General features: G+C 40.4%; 1 protein-coding gene across 1 annotated transcript in view; it reads left to right on the forward strand.

Annotated features, from left to right (window-relative positions):
• LOC140724740 (latent-transforming growth factor beta-binding protein 2-like) overlaps window positions 1-18,913 on the forward strand; it is a 411,525-nt gene that overhangs the window by 37,372 nt on the left and 355,240 nt on the right. Inside the window, exon 2 of the mRNA XM_073039256.1 lies at window positions 17,909-17,979. Coding sequence (XP_072895357.1) covers window positions 17,909-17,979 — 71 coding nt within the window. The remainder of the gene's footprint in view (window positions 1-17,908; window positions 17,980-18,913) is intronic.

The raw sequence follows: 18,913 nt of genomic DNA on the forward strand, positions 1-18,913 counted from the left end.
TTGTTCTACCACACCCCTCAATGCTCTACCATTCATTGTGTAAGACCTAACCTGGTTGGTCCTACCAAAGGGCAGCACCTTGCACTTGTCTGCATTAACTTCCATCTGTCATTTTTCAGCCCATTTTTCCAGCTGGTTCATATCCCGCTGCAAACCATAATAGCCTTCCTCTCTGTCCACCATACCCCAACCTCGTCTTCCAGCAATTTGTTAATCCAGTTAACCACATTATCATCCAGATTGTTGATATAGATGACAAACAATGATGAACCCAGCACCGATCCCTGTGGGACATTGCTAGTCACAGGCTTCCAGCCAGAGAGGCAACCATCTACTACCACTCTTTGGCTTCTCCTACAAAGCCAATGTCTAAATCAATCTACTGCTTCACCTTGAATGCCGAGCAGCTGAACCAACCTCCCATGTGGGAACATGTCAAATGCCTTGCTAATGTCATGTAGATAACATCCACTTCCTTGCCTTTACCTACTTTCCTGGTAATTTCATTGAAAAACTCTATAAGATTGGTTAGACATGACCTACTACACATGAAGCCATGCTGAATATCCTTAATCAGTCCATGACTATCCACATACCTATCTATCCAGTCCCTTAGAATACCGTCCATTAACTTTTCCACAAAAGGCCAGTCAGACCCACTGGCCTATAATTTCCTCATTCTGTTTAGAGCCTTTTTAAAATAGCCTGTCAGGCCCTAGGGATTTATTTACCCTAATTTGCCACAGAGCAGCAAGCACCTCCTCCTCAGTAAATTGTATAGGGTCCATGAAGCTGATGCCACTTTGCCTCACTTCCATAGACTCTGTGTCCCCATCTCTTTTGGCTTTACACATGGATTACCATTCTGATCTTCTAGCGGACTAATTTTGTTCTTAACATATCTGGAGAATCTCTTAGGATTCTCCTTCACCTTGTCTGCTAAGGTAACCTCATACCTTCTTTTAGCCCTCCTGATTTCTTTCATATTTGTTCTCTTGCTTTTCTTATACTCCATAAGCCCATATCTGCTATGCACCTCCTCTTTGTTCTTAACCAAGGCCTACACCTGTTATCAAGGCTCCCTACAGCTGTTATATTTACCTTTTATTCTGACAGGCACATACAAGCTTTGTACTCTCAAAATGTCACTTTTGAAGGCCTCCCAATTACGAAGTATGCCTTTGCCAGAAATCAGGCTGTCCCTATCCCCACATGCCAGGTTCTTTCTGAAACCATAAAAACTGGCCTTTCTCCAATTTGGAATCTCAACCCACGGACCAGGCCTATCTTTTTTTTTTACATATTTACTTTGAAGCTAATGGCATGGTGATCACTATGTATGAAGTGTTAGCCTACATAAACTCTGTCACCTGCCCCGTCTCACTCCCTAATAGCAGATCAAGTATTGCACATTCTTTCATTGGGACTTCTAAGTACTGTTTAAGAAAACTTTCTTAAACACATTTGACAAGTTCTGTTCCATCTGGTCCTTTTACAGTATGGCAGTCTCAGTCAATATAGTAAAGTTAAAATCATCAACCATAACAACCTTGTTTCTTGTAATAGTCTGTGAGCTCTCTACAGATTTGTTGCTCTAAATCCCTCGGGCTGTTGGGTGGTTTAATGGATTATCTTGGGTGTTATCAAACTTCCTGAGGTGCTAGAATTATATTCATTCAGGCAATCCATTCATTTATTTGTATTCTTTCTCTTGACTTATGCATTGTACATGGAGGGAAGACTTTCAGTTGTCAGGAGGTGAGTCACCAGCCCCTGACTTATTTTTAGAAATTGTATTGTGTATCATGTTGGTCCAGTTTCTGTTTATATAATATGACCCAGTGATTTTGACTGTGGGGAGAAGTTTATGTATATTGGTTAAATGGTTAATCTAGCTCCAGTCATTACTGACATATTTACAATGAAAACTAGTTATTACTAATCAGCCTGTGTCTGAATGTTGTCTGAGTTTCGCTGTATAAAACTACAGGCCACATCATTTGTTGAAGTGTTGTGATTGGAACTGAATGCTGAGTAATGGATAAGCATATATTCCTAATAATGATTTAATGATAAGAGAGACCATTGATGCAGCCTTTAAAAATGGTTGACCTCCCACATTTACAATTACTTTCCTGCAATTGAAGTATGACTTCAACTACTGGAGAACTTTTCCCTTGACCTAAGTTGTATGTGGGTTCACTATGTCACAGTTGTTCATATACTAATCATGGTAGCAAGAGCAGTCACTCTCACAAAAATCTCTGAAGCTTAGAGATGACAAATAAAATATATGTGGCAGAGTATTTCAGTTGAACATAATTTAACAGCTAACACACACAAAATTCTGGAGGAACTCAGAGGGAAAGCAGCATCTATGGAAAAGAGTACAGTCGACATTTTGGACCGAGACCCTTCAGCAGGACTGGAGAAAAAAAAGATGATTAGATTTAAAAGGTGGGGGGAGGGGGAGGGAGAAACACAAGGTGAAAGGTGAAACCAGGAGGAGGAGGGGTGAAGTAAAGAGCTGGGAAGTTGATTGGTGAGAGAGATACAGGTCTGAAGAAGGGGGGAGTCTGATAAGAGAGGACAGAACACCGAAGAAGGTCGAGGGAGGGAGGAGCACCAGAGGGAGGCGATGGGCAGGCAAAAAAATAAGATGAGAGTGGGAAAACGAGATGGGAAATGGTGAAGGTGGAGTGGGGGGAGCATTACTGGAAGTTCGAGAAATCTATGTTCATGCCATCAGGTTGGAGACTACTGTATAGAATATAAGGTGTTGTTCCTCCAAACTGAGTGTGGCCTCATTGCGACAGTAGATGAGGGTATGGATTGACATATAACTCATTATCACCTTGTTCTTCTCCCTCCCCTCCCCCACCATAATAATCTTCTCTTCATCTTTTTTTTGTCTCATTCCTAGTACAATTATAAGCATGGACTAGGGACTTCATAAATTCTCGCCAGCAACTTTTATCTTCTGTCTCCAGGGTTCCCAACATATTTAAGAAGGTCCTGTTAAAGCTCTTAACAGGGTTTCCTCTGGGATGATATGATGTAGTTCTGAATTTTTGAATTCCAGTTATTTTACACAATTCTTTAATCAAATGGGATTTGAAGTCAGGCCCTTTATTGCTGTGTAGGCGCTTGGAATAACTGTAATGCAAGATGAAATGCTCTCATAGGCACTTCGCAACTGTCTTGGCTTTTTGGTTAGGTGTAGGAATAGCCAAAGCATATTTAGTGAAATGATCAGTTATTACTGACACATCTTTTGTGTTACTTTCATTGGGTTCTAATGTAAGAAAATCCATGCAGACCAGCTGCAGGGGTCGAGTATTCACAATATTCACTAATGGAGTAGCTTCCTAGGGCAAGTTCTTTATTCTTGTGCATCAACTGCATGTTTTAATCTTGTGTTCTACACCAGCAGCCATTTTAAGCCAATAGAATTGGCTACTGACTAAGTCCAGGGTACAGTCAATACCCATATGACCAAAGTCATCGTGAAGACTCTTAAGTACCTTAGATTAAAACTTTTCAGGTAAAACAAGCTGGAATGTTGTTTTATCTCCGGTTAGATCTTTTATTGTAGAGAATTCCGTCTTTTAGCTCTAGACAATCGCATTCTCTGAGAAGGCAGGGTAGTCTGGGGATTGCATTTCTCACTGAAGGGGATGGTTTTTCTCCAGCTTCCATCTGCTTGATGATCTCCCCTATACAAGGATCTGCTAACTGGGAGTTTGTAATCTCAGCTTCAGAGAGATGAGAGGTGACTGGTAATCCTCCACACTGACCTTCTTGTGCGTAACTGTCAGGTATAGCACTTGAATACAGTACATTTTTAAGGATTGAACATGCGCAATGGCAACATTTGCGGCAGGTTCTGTTTGTTAGACAAGACAACCCTCACGTCCAGCTTGTACAATGTCAGTGCTAACTTCAAACACATCACCTGAGTTCACCAGATGATTTCCAGTAAACTTCGAGATACGTTCGCGCTCTTTCTGGGACTTTGTTTCACCAAGCAAGATCTTGGAGCTTTTGGGACATGCTTTGCCAACATCAATCCCTGTTTGCCCTGCAACAGAAACTGCTCCAAGTATAAAATGAGGCTTAGGAGCACTATGACATGACTCCCACTCACTCCTTCTCTTTTCAAGCTGTCTTCTCTTTTCTGCTACTAAAGCTGGATTGGGTTCATAGCAGCAAGAGCTGGCTATGTGCCCATCTTTGCTGCATTTGCAATAGTACCAAGGTTTTGGTTTTACACTTGGCTGTTTGTTAGTGGTTGTGGACTCTTGCTTATCTTTTGTATCAACCTTTCCTTTTGGTGGTGTATCACTTGCTGTCTTAGAGCTCACTTTTACCTTCTGCTGTTTTGTAGCTTGTAGAGTAGCCAGTCGACTTTGAAGCTCAGCGATTTGTTTAGTCAGCTGAGAAGTAATTGAAATTAGCTGTGCTACATCATCTTCTGTGCAGGCATCTGTGGTCTGAAACTGTATAACGGCACATTTAGTGACTGTTCCTAAATGCTGCTTCATGCATGCGGATCTGGAAGCATGCTTGTCTTCCTCAGTGTGTAGGAATATCAATATCTCGGTAAACGATGGTGGGTTTTATTTTTCCTGTTCCAGTTGCAGCTCCAGCATTGGAGAGTGGTCCCAACATCCCCTACAAAACTGTTTTAGGGGATTCTTGTTAGCCTCAGTTTCAGCAACTCATTTTATAGTCAGTGTCAACATTACCTGTAGCCGCTGCAGGTAAGCAGATGGTTTTTCACCTGTGTTCTGTATCCTGTTCATGAATTTGGCAAACAATTCATCTCTGTCTTCCATGGTGGCAAAAGCTGAATCTAGTTGTATGTAAATAGTGGGTGAAGACCAGGGCTTATTGATTTGATGATGCCAGATGCTGGTGGAAGAATACTTCCACATATTTTCCATGTAATATGAAGATCAGACACACTTGGTCTTGCAAGAAAAGTTCAACACTATCACGCCAAGTCTCATAATCTGCCTCAGTAGGTGGATGAGGGGTTGTACCAGAAAAAGTTCGGAGTCTTACTGGTGGATTGCCAAGAACCATCAAGTCATCACTGCTCACAATGTGCTTGACTATGACTCTTTGAATACCTGGAGAGTTTAGATCATTGGAAGAGACGGATGGGTTCACTGCAACTCTGTTAGTTTGTATTACAGGGATTGAGTTATTCTGCACAGCAGCTAGAACTGTTTCTGCCTGGTTAGTATCAGAGGAGTCAGCTCTGAATTGAAGAGTTGTGGTCCTGTTACGTAGATCTTCAGCAGTTTGAACAGTGACTGTTTCCCTACTCTCGAAAGTAAGGATTTCACTGATCTGGGTTAACATCTGTCCCAGGATTTCATCATAATCTTTCACACTGTGCTTCACTAAGGTTTTCAACTCACCAAGGTAAACTTGAGTGGTGTCTTTTCCAACTTTCTGAGTGTAAACCCTGGCTAAAGTAACTACATGGTAGGAAATCTTTTGGTCGCCACTTGCCTGTTGAGCGTACGGTAGCAAGGGCTGGAGATCTTGCATGGCAGAACCAAAATTGTACTGTTACGTACCCCGTAATGGGTTAAAAAGGACCAGCAGAAATGGACACACCTGGAGTCTGAGTCTTCCGTTATAAACACTATTTTATTAATAACTACATGATAAATATAAAACAAAATAAGGTAAACAGGTTAGACAAGTATATGCATATATAAGTGAGTAAATAAAGTTCCCAAGCTTCTCCCAGCTCAGGTGATTAGATGATGCAATCTTACGATGGTATGGTAAGAAGTCAGTTCAGTTCTGGAATTTGAATTGAGTAGAGGAGAGAGAGAGAGAGAGAGAGAGAGAGAGAGAGAGAGACTCGTCACAGTACTCGACTGTGTGGTACTTGGAAATTCTGCACTGGGGACAGTTAGAGGAATAACTCTGGAAATTGAGCCATATTTATTTATTAAGTATAGTATTTCCTCATCTTTTTCTGTTATGCCAATGACTAAAATAGCATTTGGGATTTTGACACCCTTTTCCTCTATGACTTCCATTTACTCATTGAATTGAATTGAATTGAATTTCAGTTTATTGTCATTTAGAAACCACAACTGCAATGCAGTTAAAAAATGAAACAACGTTCCTCCAGAATGATATCACAAAAGCACACGATAAAGCAGACTACACCAGAAAATCCACATAACATTTGGTGATCCCCAAATCCAGAGTCCGGAGAGGCTGCTGTGTATTAATATCGCGCTACCATCTTAGCGCGTTCCCCGGAAAGGAGCTCCAAACCCACCAGACAAAACAAGACTACCCAAACACACCAAATCAGGAGACCAACTCTACCACCCAACAAACCAAAAACTAAAGCTACAAGACCTACACAAAACCATATAGTTACATATAGTTATAATTAACATATAGTTACAACAGTGCAAACAATACCATAATTGATTAAAAAAAAACAGACCATGGGCACAGTAAAAATAGTCCAAAGGTGTTAAAAGACTATAAGTTCGAAAGAAAGCACCACACAGTTTCCACAAGTCCTCAGGATCCTGATAGACTCGTCATCCCATGCAGGCGGCAGAAGGGAATACCCCCGCTATGGACTTACACAGTGCCACTGGACTCAGCCTTGCAGGCGCAGCACACAGTGAAAGTGCCCCGACCGCAGTGGACCCGAGTCCATCGAACCTTCGAGCCTCCGACACAGCCTCTCCGAGCACCATCCTCTGCCCGCAACCCCGAGGACTGGGGGCCTGTTCTTTCCAGCAGAGACCCGGACCTCACAACAGCAGCAGCAATGAAGAAGGCCTTCCTGGAGATTTCCAGATGTTCCTCAGTGCTCCCACGTCTATTTTTCATCAGATTAGGATTGTGCACGGCACCCTGCTTGACAAGTAACAGATATCAACTCCAGAGAGTCCGCTGCAAACTGCGTCACGCCGCCATCTTGAAGATGAGTTTTTACATGAGTAAGAACAATTCAAAATTCCAACATTCTGTATAGGTTACAAATCTCAGATATCAACAAAAACCTAATTCCTGTTTAGTTAGAATCAGTGATATTCAGTAGAATAACCTCTGTTATTCAAATTTCTCTAACTAATTAGATCTAGTGTTTTATTCCCTATTTAAAGGCTTACACACTAAACTTTTTTTTATCCCCAGTTAGAAAACTAATTGAATGTCTATTCTTAAGTATAATGGTTAAATTCAGTTTCAGTTCAAGTATGTCTAAAAATTGAAATTCAAATTCAAAAATTATATATCTATGCAGCTTAACTCCTTTCACAGCAATTCTCCAACATCACAAAGTAAATCTCATTTAGTAACTTATCAAAGTCTTACAGAAAATCAAATTCAGATCCTTTGGATGAAAATAACCATATACATGCACCGTATTAAATTCTCTACATCATGAAACATTTCATTCCCGCACTAGTTTTTCATCTTGGGTGGCTCGCCATCTTGTTTTGTTGGACGAAATTGTACATCATACATGGAAAGTCGATTCACAAACTTGTAGAAAAAAGCTTGACCAAATCCCTTGGTGTGATTTAACAGAACTAATTCCTGGTTGCACGGTAGTGATCTTGGTCACTCACCTATGGCAATATTGTCTCACTATAGCTGCTGCTTGTTATAGCTGTAGCTTCAATAGATCGTCTCTCTTCCTGGGGTTTCACCCTGAGATTTTCAAGAAAGGATGCTCACTACTAATTCCACTTTTAACAGTTTATATCTTTAGTTTCCAATAGATTGCTGCATTTCTCTCGCTGTCCCACGCTGCGTCAGTCATGTCTTGTTGTCACATATTTTTCCCCTCCAAGTTTTTTTTTAAATTCAGCAAACCTCGTTTCCATCCCTCCACAGATGGAGCTTCCTAACATCACATCTTTAGGTTTAATTAACTTGGGTTACATAAAGAGTCGATGTTTCGGGCAAAGACCCTTCATCAGGACACAGTGGCAGCGCCGAGGTGGTACTTGCTGGTGCTGTAGCACCAGCAGAAATTACATTAGCACCACCAAGAAATTAACTGAAATTTGACAAACAAATTGCAGCTGCTTTCTCTGTATAGTTTTGAATATAGCTTATTTCTTCAGTTGATCTAGTGAAACGGTGCCCCCACTTACCATAGCACCCACACAGCAATAAAGTTATAAACTATGTGCAGGTCTAAGGTCAGATCCACTCTACACTTCTGCTTATTCATTCGTTGTCAATGTCTTGCCATTGCTGTCCTCACACAGATCAGTTAAGCTGATCTAAGATCACTTAAGGTGGTGATATCACTCACTCTCACACAAGAGATTGATCGCATACATATATTGTGCAGGATCCAGGCGCAGACCCATGGTCTTGGGAGACTAACGGATGCCACACACACACATTGTGCTTTTACAAGCTAGCGTGGGCCTGGCACGTGCGTATTTTGGCCGGTGTGAAAAATGGATCAATTTTTAGTGAGTAAACGAGGAATCAGTGGCGTCTCAGCCTGAGCCTGTCTTAATTGAAAGTGACATGCAGAAAGAAGTAAGTGGGGATGAGCACGACAGCAGTTCATCAAAGGAGTGTGAGGGCAAACTAGAGGAACAAGAAATGGAGCGGGATTCGGAAGGGAACATGGATATAGCTGCTGTTAGTGCTAGTGGGAATACTGGTAGCGATATTAGCCAGCAGCCTGAGGAAGGACCCTGTCAGCCAGCATTGAAAAAGTACCCTTCACAACAGTTTGGCAATCAGCAAAGGAGTTTTATTCGTGGCTGGTTTGACCTGTACTCCTGGCTGGAATATTCGATCATGAAAGATACCATGTTCTGCTTCGCATGTAGGCATTTCCTGTGTGGAGGACATGGGTTCCATTCTGAGTCTACCTTCACTGTCATAGTTACCGCAACCAGCGGAAAGCTACAACAGCTTTCAAAACCCACCATGTAAGTGCAGTTCATAAGTTTGCTATGGAGGCATGGGCTGAATTCAGATTGAGAAAACAAGATGGTTCAAGATTGGGAAATGATAAAGGACATGCAAAGATTGTCCAAGAAAATTGTGAGTATAATATTACATTTACTGCTATTAAGCCTACTGGTTTTGCTTGGACTTCCAAGCGGTGATTCTGTTGATTTTTGTTTTAAATTCAGTAGCCAAATTAATTGAGGTATTGCATGGTCAGAGCACGATTTGTCCAACTCCTGTTAAGGTCTTGCATCTGTAGTTTGCTTTATTTGACTTTAATAACGGTGTATCTTTTGGCATTGTCTGTCTATGTAATATGAATAGCAGTGGATGTTGTGGGTTAGTGTTGTGTTTTACAGTTGAAAAGCACGCATTTGACGCTGATTGCGGGATTGGTGTGTGATTCATGTTGTGCGCTGTGGGTCAGTTGCTATGTTGGTTTGTTTGTTTATGCTCTGTGTAGCCCGGGTTTTCTCCGATGCTGTTGACACTGTCACAGTTCGCTTCTATATTATGTCTGTCAATTGCTGTTGCTTGTGAATCAACAGAGGCATTTATAGTAGGCACATAATGCTTGAAACTGACTTTTGAAAGCCACACGGCTGGCCTTCTGAATACATATTACCATACAGTACATCAGCAACATCACTGAATAATTCAGCCCCACTGTAACACCAGCAAGAAAAGATCTCTGGTGCTGAAAAGCAAGGGTGAACAAATCGAATGCAGCCTGCCCTGCTGAGTTCCTCTGCATTGTGTGTGTTACTCAGCATTTCCAGTATCTTCAGATGCTCTTGTGTTGGTGTTTTTTAAAATAATTAAGTCACATGTTTTAGTAAAGAAACGTTGACCTATGTACAGCCACTAAGTAGCTTGTTACTCTTTGAGGGAGAAGGTTGTTGATTTGATGTGTATTTTTCCCCCCTATCTATAATAAAGTTACTTTACAGGTGCAGGTCCAAAACCGGTACACCTGAAGTTTAGTTTAAGTCCCCTCCGGAACGAACCATATTTAAAAGACAGAAATATTTATCTCCCCCAGAACAAACCATATTTAACAGAAACATTTATCTCCCCTAGAACAGTAAGGGGTAAAAATACACATCAGTATCACTTTAATACTTAAAAGTGAAGAGGGAATGAACGGTCCATTATATTTAATCGCGCCCCTGTTACTCGAACTAAGATATCTGTTTTATCATTCTGCGTTACTTGAGTAATCCTCCGGTAAGTTTCCAGTTCAATCGTACCTACACGATAAAACAGCGTCCACGGGCAGAACTAGTGATGATAATTGATATAAAAAAAAAACACGATGAAGGTCGGTGCATTTTGAAAGGAATGAAATTGGGATAATTAAAAGTGTTATCGAAACGCAGACGGTAATTTGGGACGGGGCGCGTGTTGCGCGCCGCTTTCAAACCGGTCTCGTGCGGGACGGTTGAAGCGCCATTTCAAAGCCCACTTCCAAAGAGGGGTAAAGGAAAACTCAGAGGTAAATTAAAGTCTGTTTCACTTCGAGATTTTCACATCTTCAGCGGGGCACCAGGAAAAACAGTCCGTCATTTTAAAGCAAAAAAAAAACCTTTCTATCATTTATTGCTACTTTAAGGAATACTGGGGGAAATTGAAATCATTTACAAAGCAAAACTACAAATGCTTGGATTGTATAACCTGTATCTGAATTAGTCATCTAATTTGTGTGCAACAGGATTTTTCTTAAAATAGGATGAGCTACAGTGATCTTTGAATCTCTGTTTTCTGTATATATTCTCACTCCCCCATCCTTCTGCAGACTTCAGTTCTTCTAAAAGGTAGCTGTTGATTTCTCTCCCCATTTTACTCTTTTTGTTGAGCCATTTTACTGGAGCTGAGTTTTTGACTGCATAAACTCAGTCATAATGTCGCCAAGCTGAACTTATCTAGCTTTGAATGTCATTATTACCTGCTGACCAATGCAGTCTTTTGGGTACCTTTCGAAAATTTGTAACATTGGTTTACGCACATTTTTACCTGTTCACCCATCCTTCCAGTCTCCCAATGCATTGCAGTTTTAAATGTCTTTTTCTTATTGTTATCTTGCTTGCCAGCTCTTGCTAACCCCTCACCTTGTAATAATGGCCATCTCCCCTCTATCTTTCAGACAGGAAGGACCCAAAACATTGACTATCCATTTATGTATATGGATTTCAGTAAGGCATTTGATAAGGTTCCCCATGGAAAGCTCCTTCAGAAAGTAAGGAGGCATGGGATCCCAGGAGATCTTGCTTTGTGGATCCAGAATTGGCTTGCCAACAGAAGACAAAGGGTCGGTGGACCAATGGTGTTCTGCAGGGATCTGTTCTGGAACCTCTCCTCTTTGTGATTTTTATAAATGACCTAGATGAAGAAGTGGAAGGGTGGGTTAGTAAGTTTGCTGGTGACACAAAGGTTGGGGGTGTTGTGGATAGTCTGGAGGGTTGTCAGAAGTTACAGCGGGACATCGATAGGATGCAGAACTGGGCTGAGAAGTGGCAGATGGTCTTCAACCCAGGTAAGTGTGAAGTGGTTCATTTTGGTAGGGCCAATTTGAAGACAGAAAATAATATAAGTAGTAAGACTCTTGGCAGTGTGGAGGATGTGAGAGATCTTGGGGTCTGTATCAATAGGACACTCAAAGCTGCTGTGCAGGTTGATAGTGTTATTAAGAAGGCATATGGTGTGTTGGCCTTCATCAACCGTGGGATTGAGTTCAAGAGCCATGAGGTAACGTTACAGCTATATAAGACCTTGGTCAGACCCCACTTGGAGTACTCTGTTCAGTTCTGGTCACCTCACCTACAGGAAGGATGTGGATACTATAGAGAGAGTGTGAGGAGATTTACAAGGATGTTGCCTGGATTGGAGGGCATACATTATGAGAATAGATTGAGTGTACGTGGCCTTTCTCTTTGGAGCGATGGAGGATGAGAGGTGTATAAGATATTGAGGGTCATTGATTATGTGGATAGCAGAGGCTTTTTTCCAGGGCTGAAATGGCTAACGCAATGTTTAATGCAGGAATGCACTGCTGGTGATGATGGTGGGAGTGCTGGAAGCAGATACAATAGGGTCTTTTAAGAACCTCTTAGATAGGTACATGGAGCTTAGAAAAATAGAGGGCTATGCACTTGGGAAATTCTAGGCAGTCTCTGGAGTATGGTCGGCATAACATTGTGGGCCGAAGGGCCTGTAATGTGCTGAAAGTTTCTATGCTCTATGTTCATTTCCCTCTACAGATGCTTTAGGACCTGCTGACTTCCTTCAATAGTTTGCTTTTTTTTGCTCCAGATTCTAGTGTCTGAAATCTTGTATCTGTAGTCATATAAAGGTAATCTTCAGAGAGATTGAGGGAACACTAGTCTTTGATGTTCAAGTGTTTTGAATCACAAAGTATCCCTTATCATAAGGGGCCTACCATTTACTGAAAACTTAATTGTACCAGCCACCTAAAGTATGTGGCTATGAGATCAGGATAGAAGCTGATTCAGGTGACTCAATTTTTGACATCAGGATGTCTTTCTACCATCAATCGTCTGTCCATAGAGTGATGGAATACAGTTTACTTGTCAAGATGAGTGCAATGCCAACAACACTCAGATGTTTTGCACCATACTAGACAAAGCAACCCACTTGTGGCATCTCATGTACTGTCTTAAACATCTATTCCACCACAAACTGAGTATAGTAGCTGTAGTGTGCACCATTGTTATAAACTGCACTGGAGTTGCTGGCTACTCTGCACACATGACCATTACCACCAAGCAATTCAAGGAGACACCACTACTACAGCTTTCCTTTAAAGAAACATACTATCCTGACTCAATAATTTATTTTGGTTCCTCACCTTAGAACTGAAATTCTGTAACTCAGTAGCTAACAACACTCTGGAAGGAACTACACCTTATGAGTGTTGATTTATGATGTCTCATTCCCATCTTTTAAATATAATGAATTGCTGAATGTTCAAATCTTTGAAATAACTTCAAGGCTAAAAGGCTATTTTTAGTCTCCTATGGCATCTACCTATGTTCCAATGGAAAGGGGATTGAGTATTTTTGTCTAGAAATGTAGCTATTGTCTCTTCCTCTACAGATTCGGACTTTATGATTATCTCCAGCATTTTCTGCTTTTATTAGAGAAAAGGATGGTTTTAATAGAGAGGAATAAAATTAATATTTTTTTATTATTGTCACATGTGAAATGTAGGATACAATTAAAACCATACAAATTGTTTAATAATAATTGTGCATTTGAGATAGTACAATGGAACACAATAACAAAATGCAGAATAAAGTGTAACAGCCATAGAGAAAGTGCAATGCATGCAGACAATAAGGTGCAAGTTTGCAAGGAGGTAGATGTTGAAGTTGGAAGTCTATTTTATCATACTAGGGAAATATTCAGTATTCATAACAACAGGATAGAAGCTGATCTTGAGCTTGCACATGTTTTCAGACATTACAGTACCTTTAAGAAGTTTTCACTCCCCTTGGAAGTTTTCATGTTTTATAGTTTTACAACATTGAATCACAGTGGATTTAATTTGGCTTTTTTGACACCGATCAGCAGAAAAAGACTTTCATATTGAAGTGAAAACAGATTTCTATAAAGTGATCTAAATTAATTACAAATATAAAACACACAATAATTGATTGCATTTGTATTCACCCCCTTCGAGTCAGTATTTAGTAGATGCACCTTTGGCAGCAATTACAGCCTTGAGTCTGTGTGGATAGGTCTCTATCGGCTGTGCAAATCTGGACACTGCAATTTTTCCCTATTCTTCTTTACAAAACTGCTCAAGTTCTGTCAGATTGCATGGGGATCATACGCAAACAGTCATTTTCAAGTCCAGCCATAAATTCTCAATTGGATTGAGGTCTGGACTCATGACTTGGCCACACCAGGATATTAACTTTGTTGTTTTTAAACCATTCCTGTGTAGCTTTGTCTTTATGCTTGGGGTCATTGTCTTGCTGGAAAACATATTTTCTCCCAAGTTGCAGTTACTCTTGCAGACTGCATCAGGTTTTCCTCCAGGATTTACCTGTATTTTGCTGCATTCATTTTACCCTCTACCTTCACAATCCTTCCAGGGCTGACTGCAGTGAAACATTTCCACAGCCTGATGCAGCCACCACCATGTTTAATGGTAGGGATGGTGTGTTCTTGATGATGTGTGGTGATTGGCTTACGCCAAACATGGAGTTTAGTCTGATAGCCAAAAATACTCAATTTTGGTTTCATCAGACCAGAGAACCTTTTTCCAGCTGACTTCAGAGTCTCTCACATGACTTCTGGTGAACTCTAGTTGAGATTTCATGTGAGTTTTATTTTCAACAGTCTTTGCCACTCTCCCATATGGCTGGGACTGGTAAAGCATCTGGGCACAGTTGTATGCACAGTCTCTCCCTTCTCAGCCACTGAAGCTTGTAACTCCTCCAGAGTTGTCATAAGTCTCTTGGTGGCCTTCTAATCCCCTTCTCACACAGTTACTCAGTTCTTGAGAATGATCTTCTCTAGGCAGATTTGAAGTTGTGCCATATTCTTACCATTTCTAGATGATTGACTTAACTATACTCCAAGGCATATTCAGTGACTTGGAAAATGGCTTGTATTGATCTTCTGACTTGAGCTTATTAATAACCTTTCACAGAGTTGCATGGAGTGTTCTTTTGTCTTTATGGTGTAGTTTTTGCCAAGATACCAACTCACCAGCAGTTGGACCTTCCAGATACAGGTGCATTTTTACTACTATCCATTGAAGCACCTTGACTACACACAGGTCTCCAAAAAACAAATCTCCATTTAACTAATTCTGTGACTTCTAAAACCAAATGGCTGCATCAGTGATGATTTAGTGTGTTGTATTAAAGGGGGTGACTAGTTATGCAATCAACTATTTTGTAATTAATTTAGATCACGTTGTAGAGATCTGTTTTCACTTTGACACAGAAGTATCAAATTAAATCCATGCTTTTAAATTAATGCTTTAAAACAATAAAACATGAAAACTTCCAAAGGGGCTGAATACTTTTTATGGGTATTATAGATCTTCTGTCCTGATGGAAGGGGGGAGAAGAGTGAATGCCTAGGGTGGGAGAGGTCATTAATTATGTACTGCTTTACTGATGTGGTAAGGTGCATCGAGGGTATGTTGGTTTCATGATCTGCCATGCTGTGTCCACATGAAGAAGAGAAAAGCCCTTAACTCCAAGTGAAGTAATCAGGACACCATTGTGACGGCATTTTTTTTAGCAAGCTTTCTTGTTTTTACAAGGCCGAGTTGCTAGCTCAACACTCAACCCAGCACAGATGGAAAGCATGCAAGGGAGCCGGCTGGATTTGAACGAGGGAGCCTTCACTCCAAAGTCTGATGCTGATGCCACTACACCACTAGCCAGCTGGCTGCATCCACATAGTTGATTTATATTCCCCTTCTATCATCTTGAGAAGACGGTGTCTCAAGAAGGCAGCATCTATCATTAAGTACCCTCACCATCTGGGACCTGACCTCTTCTTGTTACTACCACAAGGGAAATAGAAGAGGAAACTGAAGACCCACACTCAGAGTTTGAGGAACAGATTTTTTCCCCCTTCTGTCAACAGATTTCTGAATGGTGTACAAACTCATAAACACTACTTTGCTATTCCTCATTTGCACTATTTAATGTAACTTATAGCAATTTTTAATGTTTTTCCTTGTATTGCTGCCATAGTGACAAATTTCAGAGTGATAATAATCCTGATTCTGATTCTATTCTTTAACATTCTTTCTTTTCCAGTAGTTATTTTCTACTTGTTATGCATCTCACACTGATTCCTCATTCTTTCTGACAGTGCAAGTAAACAGCAGAAATTTTACTCTTAATTTTTGTTGTTTGATGTTTGTTATTCCTGTTTCATATGCTCTTAGAATACAAATGAAATTTGAGTATGAATAACTCACTTATGCTTAGGCTACCAAAATGAAAATAATGAAGAATTCATTTGTTCTCATTTTAAATTAGCATGTATAATTGACAATTAAAAAAAATTTCTGGATCTGTCTTACACATTTATGTTTTTGTTTCTTTTAATTCCTTATTCTGCGACTCAGCCCTAGGAAAGTTTAAGAGGGATAATTGAATTTACAGGGGGGAGTCTAGGGAGTATTAAGTAATAAGTGGCCCAGGATAAAATAACTTGCTGACTAATAAAGAATTAATTGATGCAGCCTGTTACGTACCTGTGACACGTGACAGTGGTACCCTTGTCACATGACTGGGGTTGAAGCTATACTGAACTTGAGGTAATGGTCTTGTGATGGTGGAGTGACGTCATTTTCCCACCAGTAGAGATCATGTGACAGGTTTTTTTTTACAGGGTATAAGAGGAGGACCCCTCCCTGTGAGGTGGGGCAGTTCGTGGCTGGATTTGCCATGTTGACTTCATGCCACTGCGTGATTTAATGTTATGACACAGTTTAGTTGAAAAATGAAGTTTTATCTAATGCCTAAAGTTTAAAAGGTCATTGCCAGCAGTTTCTTTACAATACTGTTGGTTAAGAATCGGTGGAGAGTGAAGATCGGAGTTCGGGAGTTAAAGATCGAGGAGAATCGAATTTCGATGGTGAAACGGGTTCGACCTTGTTTGATCCTTATTCGGAAGGATTTCGTTGACTATTCTCGTGTTAATCCCTGGGATGACCAGAAAGGATTTGAGAATGGTGATAAAGGAAAAGTCAGTGCCTTTAAGCCGTTACATTTCATAAAATTCTTCGTGGGAAGAGTTCGACTTTGGAAACTGAAGAAAAACGACGTGGAAGAGAATTTAAATCGCCTTAAAAAGTCTCTCCTTTTTAAATGGACTGTGAGCATTTTGAACTTTTGGCAATACCATTTTAAAGAACTGTTTTTGCAACATCGCTTTAAGAACTGTTTGAGCTGCATCGCTTTAAGAACTGTTAAGCTGCCGCACAGCAGCTAATTTCCGGTTACGTTAGTGTTTGTTTACTTTTGGGGGGTTTGTTTTCAGTGTTTAATAAACGTGTTATTTGTTATAAAAACTCTTGCCTAACTCACATATATTTATTGTTGCCTGAATACGTAACAAGCCTAACTTTATTATTGCTTCACACACAAAATGCTGGTGGAACGCAGCAGCCCAGGCAGCATCTATAGGGAGAAGCGCTGTCGATGTTTCGGGCAGAGACCCTTCGTCAGGACTGAAACGTCGACAGTGCTTCTCCTTATAGATGCTGCCTGGCCTGCAGCTTTTCACCAGCATTTTGTGTGTGTTGCTTGAATTTCCAGCATCTGCAGATTTCCTCGTGTTTGCCTTTATTATTGCTTGTTCATTTCTACAATAAATTGAAATTTCCTTCGTGATGCATTGTCTGAGATATGAGGACTGGTCAAAGGAGAATGTTCTTTAATAAGGTAGCTTGAATTAGTTAGCAGTTTGAATGTTAAGCTGGGGCAAAATGGCTACGAAGTTCAATACAAATAGCAGAAATAGTACTTATCTGGGGATTTTTTCATCTCTAATTTTCAATCACTCTGACTTTGTGCAAATGCAGGCACAATGACATATATTGACAATGAGTATTTGCACCCATTTGGTCTTTGGCTGCGTCATAGTAACAAAATGACCAGAATGGCATATAGGACCGGTAGCTTATCTAGCTTTTTTATATTTCCGATTTTATTTCCCTAACCATCATCCCATCTAAAATTATTTAATATCATACAGAACAGTAACTAGGCTTGCAATGTAGACCTGGTAGGCTTGCTCAGCTAGATTTAGAGGTATACTTAGGCATTGATTTGTGATTTAATATGAACATTCCTACTTAAAATAACTAAAATAAATAAGTCTTTGTGAAGAAGAATTTTATAATTTACAAATGCGATTTTCTTTATAGGCCTAATGTTTGTGGAAAAAACTGCTGCCCTGGATGGACTGTGAGCCGAAGTACAAACCGATGTATGAAACGTAAGTAAGATATTAAAGGAAAATATTTTTGTCATTATTTAACTGTGGTAAAATTTTGTTTTGATAAAGTATGGCTTGGATTCAGATAGTATACTTGATAAAATAATTTTATTAGTTAAATGCAAAATGAATATGAAAGATGAATAAATCTTAACAAGATTAATACATTTTAAGAGTGAAAACAATTCTATTTGAAGTTAGAGATAGAATTTGATGCATGCCAGCTCTAGCAGGGTTTGCAGGCCATTACTTTCTCCAAGGCAAAACCTAGTATTGTGAATGACTGTGATGCTTCACTCCCAAATGAGCTCAAAGCCTTTTATGCACACTTTGAAAAGGAGAATAAAACTACACATCTGCAAATCTCTGCAGCATCTGATCATCCTATGATCTCTGTCTTGGAGGCCGACGTCAGAACGTCTTTCAAGAGGGTGAACCCTCACCAGGTGTCAGGCCTTGATCAGCACTGAAAACCTGTGCCAAACCAACTGGCTGGCATGTTCAAGGACATCTTCAATCTTTCACTGCTGCAGTTGGTGTTTCCCACGTTTCAAAATGGTGACAATCATACCAGTGCCCAAGGAGATCAGGGTGAGCTGCCTCAATGAATATCGCTCAGTTGTACTTACATCTAGCCTGATGAAGTGCATTGAGAGGTTAGGCATGGTCAGAATCAACTCCTGCCTAAGTAAGACCCAGACCTGCTGCAATTTGCCTTTCACAACAATAGGTCTACAGTGAATGCAATCTCACTGGCTCTCCACTCAGCCTTGGATCACCTGGACAATAGCAATATCTATGTCAAGCTGCTGTTTATTGACTGCAGCTCAGTGTTCAACACCATTATACCCTCGTTACTAATGAAGAAGCTCCAAACCCTGGGCCTCTGTACCTCCCTCAGCAACTGGATCCTTTACGTACTCATTGAGTGACC

Source organism: Hemitrygon akajei, chromosome 3, assembly GCF_048418815.1.
Source record: "Hemitrygon akajei chromosome 3, sHemAka1.3, whole genome shotgun sequence".
In the NCBI taxonomy this organism is placed as follows: Eukaryota; Metazoa; Chordata; class Chondrichthyes; order Myliobatiformes; family Dasyatidae; genus Hemitrygon; species Hemitrygon akajei.